The 11,075-nt window shown below is 36.1% G+C and overlaps 1 protein-coding gene across 1 annotated transcript; it reads left to right on the forward strand.

Annotated features, from left to right (window-relative positions):
• Positions 1 to 813: 813 nt before the first annotated feature.
• LOC112507752 (transcription factor MYB1) lies at positions 814 to 8,055 on the forward strand. The gene is made up of 2 exons (XM_025112446.1): positions 814 to 1,184; positions 7,147 to 8,055. The coding sequence occupies exons 1-2, from the start codon at positions 866 to 868 to the stop codon at positions 7,890 to 7,892; spliced, it is 1,065 nt and encodes a 354-aa protein (XP_024968214.1). The 5' UTR covers positions 814 to 865; the 3' UTR covers positions 7,893 to 8,055.
• Positions 8,056 to 11,075: the final 3,020 nt, after the last annotated feature.

The raw sequence follows: 11,075 nt of genomic DNA on the forward strand, positions 1-11,075 counted from the left end.
GAATTCATTGGAATAAAAATAAAAATTCAAAATCACTATTTTCTTTGTATCAAATAATCAATTAAATTTGCTCTAAAATCTTTATTCATGTTTTGATTTAATTTACAATACAAAAAAGTCATAATAATCTAATGATCATTTTATTTTTTTAATTAATAAATGACAAAGAAAAGCATAGTATTTGAAATGGGGCACACATGTCAATTAAATAACATCGATCTTCTTAACAAACAAACGCATATAATGATGAGAATACATTGCATTTACATAATAATGAACAAAACTCACACCTCACACCCCTTCACTTCTTGATAAGTGCATTTAGCTCCCATCGACTTTAAAAACTTTTCTTTTCAACCCCTAACTTTTTCCAAGGTCATTTTGGTGTCACTAAAAGTATCTCTCGTCATGTCGTAGGATAAATTCATGAACAATAACTTTACAGTTAGACACATAAAATGGATCATTTTTTAAAAGGTTTAAACTCAAAGAAACAATTGTTTTTATGACATTATATCAGAATTTAAAAAGTTAATAGTGCTTAACGACTCGATAAATAACTGGTCGCACTGTATAATTAATGAAATTTGTATTGGACAAATGGATTATTGTGTGGTCAACTTTTTTAAAATCGAATAAAGAGTTATGTTTTGTTATTTTCTTAAAATTTTACTTTGTATGAAGGTTTTTGAAATATAGGGGGTGTGAGTGTAATTAACATATATCTTAGGGGTGAAAGTGATATATCATAAATTATTTATACCCCAGGAAAAACAAAATTTGCAGTTAGTCGGGTTGGTACGGTTAGCGAGAGGAAGTCCAAACCGAAGAACATAGAGCCAGACGACGGAGGTTAAGTGAAGAGATGAATGAAGAGACAGGGCACAGCCTCGATCCTACGATCTCCGCCGCCGTCTCTACCGGTCACGATGATGGAGGAGGAGAAGTCGACGCGGTGATGGCTGAAGTCGGTGGAGGAGGCGGCGGTGGTGCTGACAAGAAGAGCAAAGTTAGGGGGCCTTGGTCGCCGGAGGAAGACGTGGTTTTGAGTGAACTTGTGAGCAAGTTTGGGGCGAGGAATTGGAGCCTGATCGCTCGAGGTATCCCTGGGCGCTCTGGGAAGTCGTGCCGTCTGCGGTGGTGTAATCAGTTAGACCCTGCTGTTGAGCGCAAGCCCTTTACTGGTAAGAAAGAGCACTCCGCAACCTCGTTATAGAATATCAGTCTTAGCATTTTTCTTGGGATTCAGCGGTTATATATGTTAGTCAATTGATCACGTTTTTTCAACCATCGATGACGAATGCCGTTCCTTAGTAGGGTTTTTTGTTCTCTGTTTCACGCTGAAGTGATGATTCAGTTTCCGTGTCCTTGGTTGTGGTGTATGATACCCATAAATTAAGTAATGCCGTTTATTTGTGGGTTTACTCAAGTTGGGGATTGAGGCAGGCCGACTTCTAAGTTTTCTTGGTCCTTTAATGTGCGAATCCGGGAATTTAGCGTTGTTTGGGGACTATAGAATATAGCATACTTCAATTTGCAATCTAGGTTAAAGTATATTGGCCTTTGTCCCAATTGGTTGTGTGGCAGTGCTTATCATGACAATCTATCACACTACATAATCTACTCTGGTCGCTTAATCATTTCTGGATGGTTTAGTTATCATACATTTTGATTTTTTGTAGTTGCTTCGTATGATTTAGAAGTTTCTTAGTGTATTTAAGGCTAACAGAAAATTGGGGATGAACAAGAGTTAAGGAAATAAAATTACAGGAAAAGGAGAGATATAAAAAATTATAGGAAATCTCCATTCATAGAGAGCCGAAGGCAGTTAGTGACCATCAGTTCAGTGTGTTTTCAACACTTGTTTCATGTTTTTCAACGGGATAATGGCTCATAAATTTGTCGGCCTTGTCAGGATACTAGTTTGTGTTTGTGTCAAAGGCACTATTTAAGCAACTAGGGACTTTTGTGTGAGCTTTGGGTCTTGTTAGCATGGAAGTACCTATGGTATAAAGTGACCAACACAATTTTGTGAAAGAGGACGAGAGTACGAGACCAACGCGATTTTTATTCCGCTGTGTAGCTAATTTTGTATTTTTGTTCATCTGCTCAAAGAACATGCCAGCACCCAATATGAGAATAACTTGCAGTACAATAATAAATGCTTGTGTGTGTTCCTTTCTTGAGAAAGAGGAGTGCCTTTTACTTCTAGGATCTTAGTGAACAATTCGTGTAGATGAAAATACAGGCCATGTTGTCAAGAGGCAACTTTACACGCTATATTTTTCGGATTAAATAGGCCATATTGTTGCTATAAGGCCAAATCCATGTTGACCATTGAACTTGTCTCAATTTTTTTTTCAATAGAACATTGATGAGAGTTAATATACATACCCTCTCTCCACACTCACACTTGCTCTGGCATTACCTTCATAAGGAATTGCCCTAATTTACTCTTGCTGTAAATGGTGAATGACATTCTTCCTACTATTACGTTGTGTGGGTTTAAAGCATTACTTGGTCTTCAATCGTTACCTTTAGGGATGTAGTTCATCGTATATGACTCCCTTGCCCAGTACCTATGAACTCCCCTCCCTCTTTAATTTCTCTGCAATAACTGGATTAAAAAGAACTATGAAAACTCATTTGAGATGAATGCTTTATTAATTAAGTTGAGTTATAATGGAAGGAAAAAGAAATACATTTCCTCAATTTGTTAATCTGAGAAGTTAAATGAGTCTTAAATGAGATCATTTTGTGTAGCGTTAAATTTAGGCAAATGTTGTCTAGTAGCAGCTTCACGCAATATATCTTTGTTGGATTAAATAGGCTATTTTGTGCTATAAGGGCAAATTACGGCAACCATTAAGCTTACGTCAATTTTTTTTAACAGAACGTGGATGGGAGCTGATGCACACACCCTCTCTCTAGACTTCCACTCATGTTGTCTTCAAAAGGAATTGCCATGATGTATTCTTGCTGTAAATGGTAGATGATAGTTTTCCTAGTAATACTTGGGTCAGTTTAAGGCGTTAGCAGGTCTTCAATCTTTACCTTTGTGGAAGTAGTTTATCTTATACAAGTCCCTTGCTTGGTACATATGAGCTCCCCCCTTCCTTGATTGCTACGACTTATATTGTACAATACTTGGGATGAAAGAACTACCAAAACTCATTTGGGATCAATACTTTGTTGAGTTGAGTTGGAAATTGGAATGCAAGGAAAAAGAAATGCATTTTCTCAGTTTGCTACTCAGAGAAGTTAAGTGAGTCTTTAAATGAGATCATTTTGTCTAGACTTAAATTTAGGCAAATGTTGTTGAGTAGCAGCTTCATGAAGTATATATGTAGGGTTAAATAGGCTATATTGTTGTTATGAGCGCAAACATATTGCATGAAGTGTATCTGTCAGATTAAATAGGCTATATTGTTGCTATAAGGAAAAATTTATTGCACCAGTAAACTTAACTCAATTTCTTTTAATAGAACATGGATGAGAGTTGATGCACACGCTCTCTCTTTACACTCACACGGTCTTCAAAAGGAATTGTCACAATTTACGCTTGTTGTAAGCGGTAGAGTCCAAGGGCCATTGGCCTTGGCCTTGCGGTATCTGTGTTACCAGCAGATCCCAGCCTCCTTGAGGTCTAGGGTTCAAACCTCACCAAAGGTGAGGAAGGTGTGTGAGTATTTGCGGTATATTATATATACACTTTAAGAAAATGGTGGATGATGATCATCTTAGAATTATGGGGTGTCCATTTAAAGCATTAGTGGGCCTTCAACCTTTACCTTATGGAAGTAGTGTGTCTTTTACACGCTCTCTCACTTGGTACCTATGAGCTCCCTTCCCCTCTCTTTAATTGCTAAAAAGCGTATTATGCATTAAACTAAATGAAAGGACTACCACAACTCATTTGTGATGAACTATTTGTTAACTTGAGTTGTAAATGGAAGGAAAAAATAAATAGTTGTCTCAATTTGTTAAGTTGAGAAGTTACGCAAGTCTTTAAATGTGTTCATATGTCGGCTTGATGACGTCGTCACATTCCTTGTAAACTATATGAAGTCAAAAGGGCACCATCATTACTAAGTACCAGATTGCTTATGGAGAGTGAGATCATTAAATTTAGGCTCACAAGCTTAAGAATTAGTGCCTTCTGACATCTAAAACTTTTGCCTAACGTTATTTATAGCTATGAACTCGTGGGTTCATCACAGTTAAATTGAAGGTGATTTCTATCATTTTATGTTTCTTTGATAAGTTTATGTATTACAGCTTGTTGCTCCAACAACATTTGTTAGCTGTGATTAGGTTCCCACTAACATGCACGTGTGCAAACAAATATGTAATAAAGATGAAATGATTGTTGCAATTCAGTTCATTGGAAATCACTAAATATAAACGGTCATAAAAGAAAAGTTCTAACGTTTTACAAATAAGTTGTCAGGTTAAATTGAACTGTTGGTGTTGTCACAGTTAAATTGAAGTAATTTCTATATATTTTATGTTTCATTGACGAGTATATGTATTATAGCTTGTTGCTCTAACAAGGTTTGTTTAGCTTTGAATAGGTTCCTTTTAATATGCATATCTGCAGAAAAATGCTGATTAAACTTGGAATGATTGTTGATATTCAAGTATATGGAAATCAATAAATCCTGATCCCTAATTTATAATGGTCATAACAGAAAAGTGAGAACTTTTATGAAAAGTCATCATGTTTATGTCTCTTTTCCTAAAAGGCACACAACTCTTGACCGTCTATTTCTTTAATGATCTTTGTTTACTTGTTCATGCTTTAAGATCTTATTCCGTTGGCATATTTCTGCCATAGTTGAAATTTTACATGGGGGAGCTTTGTCGTTCTTGAAGTGAAATAATTAGTTTTTGTTATATGACATGCATCAGCTAGTGTTGGGAAATACATTTGTATACTTCAATTCCTCTTCCTTGCTACTCAAAGTGGTGATTAGGTCATAGTATCCCACCTTAAGATGTGAAGAAGATGTCCTCATGTAACTTCTTTAAAGAGTATGCTTTTATATATTTAAATTTCTGACCTCAGGACTTGGTTGGTTATGGTGTAGCTGTTGTTGATTTTGAAAGTCTTACTTTGAGGGCTCATGTTAGAATCCTGCAGGTCCTATCAACATTTTAGGAGCCACTCATGCTAGCCAGAAGGCCTAAATTTGCCTGGTTAATATGGAGGGGGCATTTTGCATGGGCCCTGTGGACTAGTTGGTCAAAAGTGTCGGGGGGGGGGGGGGAGTGTGTGTGGATTTTAGAACCAGAAGTACGTTAACAAGTACCTAGGTCCTGTGCGACAGCTCTCAAGCCAACACCTAATCAAGTCCTGCCTCCAGTAGCTGCTTTCTGTTTTTCTCTGAATAGGTCGTCTCCCTTCAGTATGTGTGGGGCTCAACAACAATGGTGAGTTGTTGGGTGATAAATAAAGCTTAGGAGTTGTGTGGATTCATAAAAGGATGCTGCTACCTACTAGGCTTCCACTTATAGGGAGTTGAGGTAGTAGTGCACAAACTATAACAACAAAAATGAAACTGAAAAGATGGTAACCATTATTTAGTGTACCAAGCATCCCAACAGTTCTATCCAGCCTTGTCAATTGTCATATCTTCGCTTCCTGATATTATCACTCTATTGGCCCATGGAGGTTTTACAATACTCAGTGATCAAAAATCAATCTCTCAATTTCCAGTTATGTGTTGGATCTTGTTTGGCAGTCTTTAAATTATATGTATCAGTTCAATGTCCTTAGCATAGTTGTCAGGCACGCCTAGTCTCTGAGGCTCATAAGGCTCAAAGTCTTGGGCTTTTTTCAAGTCGAGGCTCAGCGTATTCATGAGGCTCACTAAGGCACTACGCCTTGGCTGAGGCGCCTTGTGGGCCTAGGTGCGCCTCATAAGGAGTTACAATATACCTAGTTAAACCCTAAGATTAAATAAGTTCTCTCATCTTCTCATCTCCTAAATTTCTTAGAAAAAGCGTTATTAAATAGATGACATAAGTCAAACCCTAATGTTACATACTAAGTCCTTAGAACTTCAAGCCTCCTTCTCTATAAATACAAGACCTTAAAATTTCTCCTTCAGGGCTCATGCTTTAAACCCTTTTGCCTCTATCGAAGTATTGTTGGTTGCTGCATTGGAGACTTGTTGTGTGTAACTGTGTGTGAGTGGTGTGTGTGTGTGTATACACTGATAAGATGCGCCTCGCATTCCTGAGGCCCGCGCCTCGCATTCCTGAGTCCCGCGCCTCACGTCTAGGCCCCAGGACCCCGTTGCACCTAAGTGCGCCTTGAGCCATTAACAACTTTGGTCCTTAGGAGGTGGATGCTTTTCTGCTCATTAAAACAAATGAATCTTGTGTATTCCTCAAAGCCCTATCCATGTTAAACCCTGAATCTTTCTAGTTTCCAGGGAGGTACCCTCCCAAAGGAACAAGAGAACACAAGTATGTCTGCTCAAATGAACTCTATTGCATTCAATGCTTGATGGTTGGGAATGACATGGTTCCTCCCCCCCCCCAAAATCTTATAGTGTGCTTAACTACCAAAATGAGCAGCTGGGATTAAACTAATAGATGACTATGTCACACCAAGGTGGATGCTACTTTCTAGACTATTTAAAATTGCAGTTGTGTTAACAGCTGATCTCAAACATCCTTCTTTGACACGTTTTTATTTCCCCACATAAGTGACACTACCAATCATCTTGAATGGCTGTAAATCACAGTTCTATGCATTCTTCATGTCCTGAACTGCTTGTTCTCTGAGTTATTCAAAAAAGATGTCTGTAATGTCATTACATATTTTGATTAGAATGTTAAGGGATCATTGGAAATGGCATGCATAAGTGTTGCAGTCACAAACTCGTAAGAATATAAATTTAGGTAGCAGTGTGCCTTTTCGTGAAAGGTTCAGACTGTCTCCGACTTACTTTTAAATTCTTGTTGAACTTGGGGTTCTCTAAATATATGTTTGCTGTTTCTTTTAGTGGATTAAAAGAAAGCGTTGTTTAAGTGCTTTCTAATAAGGAAGTTTTGAATGACGGAAGGTATATATGCTTTATTTTTCTTCCTGATCATTTTCACTTGATAAGTATGGTTTGGATGCTATGTTTGCAGAGGCAGAGGACCGGATTATAATCGATGCCCATGCAATCCATGGAAACAAATGGGCATCCATCGCAAAACTGTTGCGAGGTAGAACAGATAATGCAATCAAGAATCACTGGAATTCAACACTAAGGCGCAGATGCATCCAGCCTAACGCTTATATGTGCGTTTCTAGTACTAAGATGGAGATTGAAAACAACCACTTTGACGGACCAAAGACAACCTCAGAGGACACTTTATCTAATGGGAACATGAATCAAGTAAAAGCTCCAGAGTACGAAGATGGCAGTGCAATGGAGGCTGAAGATATACCCTCGGCAGATCAGAATGAGCATGTCCCTGAAACCCTTCCGCATCCAACCCCACATTATGGAGCATTTACCGTTTATACCCCTCCAAATGGAAGAATTCAAAATGGGCAATTGAGAAGTGTTGTACCCAGAGAGGGACCTTTAATACAGGCCTCTAAACCAGAAAGTATGGGGTTTAAGTTTCTAAAAGGTTATTGCAGTGAGTGTGTGACTCCATCAAGGTGTGGCCATGGTTGCTGTTCTGGTCCTGAAAATAATGCTGCTTCCCATTCGTTATTGGGTCCTGAGTTCGTTGAATATGAAGAACTTTCTCCTTTGGCAAGCCAAGAATTGGCCGCCATCGCTACAGATCTAAACGCCATTGCTTGGATCAAAAGCGGGCTAGAAAATCCTGGAGCCAGCCAACGACAAACTCCTCATATCTCCCTCCCAACTTTTGCATAGAAGAAGTCCAAAGAAATGTTGAGGTATTAATCAAAATTTACCCTTTTTTTCCTGAATATATATATATATATATAGTTATAGTAGTTATAGGCTTACGAAACCCAAGCTTATAGAGTTCCCCTTTGGTTCATGATATGAAATAGTATCTGAATTGCATTTGAACCAACTCAATTGCATTATGAAGGTTTTTAACTTATGCCTGAATATGATGTCACATGATGCTGAATGAAATGTGTTTGTTGAGATTTAAACAAAAACAGAAGGTTGTTGGGATGTATTTTGGCCAGAATCAAGGAAATTGTTACAGAGGGAAAGAGACAGATCTCCTTACACGCTGAGATCGGTTCAATCCAATTATTACGCACCCTTCTTTGTCTTTATTCCAAAGACTCCGTTTTTTCCTCTTTTCATATGGTAAATATTTCTCGGGAAAATTGAAATGATTGAATGTTAAACCTGAAATAATTGAAACCATCATGTCGACGCCATTATTTGATTCTGGTTTTCTGTACAAAGAAACACCGTCATTCTTTTGCTAACGCTCTACTTGTGAAACAACCAATGAAAACAAGTTTGTATGATTTATCAAGTCTCTTTGATTATCTTATAAAAACAATATTCTATGGGTTTATTATATATGGGGTCCAATCAGACCAAGTTATTGGTACATTTGTTTGCAGTAAAGGGTTACTTTAACATATTTAATTCATAAAGAAGTTGTTTGGCATATAACTTTTAAAATATATAAAAACCCAATATTCAACAATAAAGGTGGTGCTTGATTGGTTTGAGTTTGGCTCTAAAGGTCAAAAGTGTCATGAGGTCCCAGGTTCAAATCCAAGGAATAACAAAAATTCCCTTGTGATCACGGAGGTTCAAATGCGGTGATTTCGGTCTACCTGCAAAGCAAGTGGTTGTCTTCGAATTAGTCGGCTCGTAAAACGGGTTGGATATTCAGGGTAATAAAAAAAAACCCAATGTTATTGGTGTTATATAATGTACTTGGAAACCAAAATTAGAATAAAAAGGGAAGTAGTATTATGGGCAATAAAATGGTAGAAGTGAAAGGTGAATGGGTTCACATGGCACCAGCCACAATAATTATACTATTTCAGCTCCTACTGTCCTGTTTTTCTGACTCCTGCCATGTGTTATGTTGTCTTGTGCCATTTCTCGAGATTTCAAATTTTATATATGTTTTTATTTATATTTCGATTAATCCAAATAAATCATTTCGTATTATTTAGAAGTTGTTTTAAGCGGGATATGGATGATTATCGCTAATGACCGATGACCATTATCCGTTTTTACTTGAATGGTTTATGTTAGGTCAGACGTGATGAAATTTGATATAATTGAGCGGATATATGACGATTTCAAATGGTCGGATTAGGATCGTATAAACGACTAGGCAAGTTTCCTTTGAGATTAGATGTTATAGAGACAGTCATATGGACAAATGTGAAGCTGTTCATGATCTAACGTATATAAGACTACCAACTATTCAGATGGTGGTACGTGATATTGATGGATCACCATCATAGAAATTCGAGAATAATTTTGCAATTGCGGAAGGATGAAGTAATATCATCCCGTACGCATTGAGTTAGAAACCAACCGACCTTAGTCGTAAATTGTTTTTTACGAAACCGATACATTGGAGATGCAATATAAATCAAAACAATGTTTTGTAATACCCTAATTCTAATCTAAAATATTTGACTTGATAATTTTCAACACGTGCATGCAAATACACAGATATATAGTTCGGTTACGTCAAGAAAAATGGTTTTTTGTAAAATGTGAGAATAATAAACCTTCATATATTTCATCTACTTTTATTTACCTATTTTATCATCATTGATGAAATTTTAACAAATTCATGCATCTAAAAGTTACTAAATGTATGTAAAAGTTCATGACAATGACTAAAAATGAAGATAAAGGTCAATGACGTCAGTTAAAGGTAATTGGACATAGTTAAATACTTGAAGTGATATCAAAAAATCAACTCATCCAAAAGATCATAAATTTCTCACCATAACCGTTATTTTCACACAATCACATACATATCCGGACCATTGATCACCTTTAATCTCAAACCCACTCATGAATCTCATTTGATACGAGGATTGATTCGGTGCATCTCGGTGTATCTCATCCTAATGTGTGTATCCAAGGGTGGTGATATTTTATTACACTTCTCACTGGAACCCAACCCTAAACACACACATATATGTATATATATATATATATATATATATATTAAAAAAATCAAAGGAAAACAAAAAAATAGGAATTTTGATGGTCAAACAAAAACTGAAAAAGATGAAGCCTCAATGTCAATAGTCGACATTACTGGTGAGATTGTGACAGGAATAAGTGGCCAAACTCGATGTTACATCTTTGGGTAAACGCTCCAAAAAACATGTCTTCTACCAAATCAATATTTCACTATCTAATAATTTTTATTTTCCATTATTTTCCAAATACTAAAAATTATATATATATATATATATATATATTCACATATGTTATATGCATTGCTTGGATGTTCACATATATTCACAAAAGTACACTTGGTTGTTCCATCTTTTCATATGTTAACAGACAATGAATGTTGTACACATATTGAAGACATGTTCACTTATGAAATGAAATTTTCGTTCAACCATTACTATCATTCAATAAATCAAACTCAATTGTTTGATGTGAAGAATGATGTTGATTACATATATGTAAAATATGACCTTCCAAGTTACTTATTCTACTAAAACATCAAACGAATAATTTGGGGGGAAAATGAACACAATAATTTAGCTAGGATCATGGGATGAGAAGTTTTTGTAACAACTCATTAATACAAACTAGAAGCGTACTCGCGCAATGCAGCGAGATACATCATGATTTTAATATTTCATTTTATTTTTTATCTTAGTCGATGTTATAATATGTCTTTATGTGATTTTGAGAAAGCGATGATGTTTTTATTTTTGAATAAAATATATGTTTGAAGATATCATAAAAAATTGACAAAAATATATCGATATTAGTATCAAATTAACTATTTGAAATTTCTTATTTTTTGTGTAATTTTTTAATTTAATTTTTTATAATTTAATTTATGTACAATAACGAAGTAATTTATATTTGGGTTAATAATATAAATTTTTTATAAAGATA

The sequence above is a fragment of the Cynara cardunculus genome, assembly GCF_001531365.2.
Source record: "Cynara cardunculus var. scolymus isolate 2C chromosome LG 1, CcrdV1, whole genome shotgun sequence".
In the NCBI taxonomy this organism is placed as follows: Eukaryota; Viridiplantae; Streptophyta; class Magnoliopsida; order Asterales; family Asteraceae; genus Cynara; species Cynara cardunculus.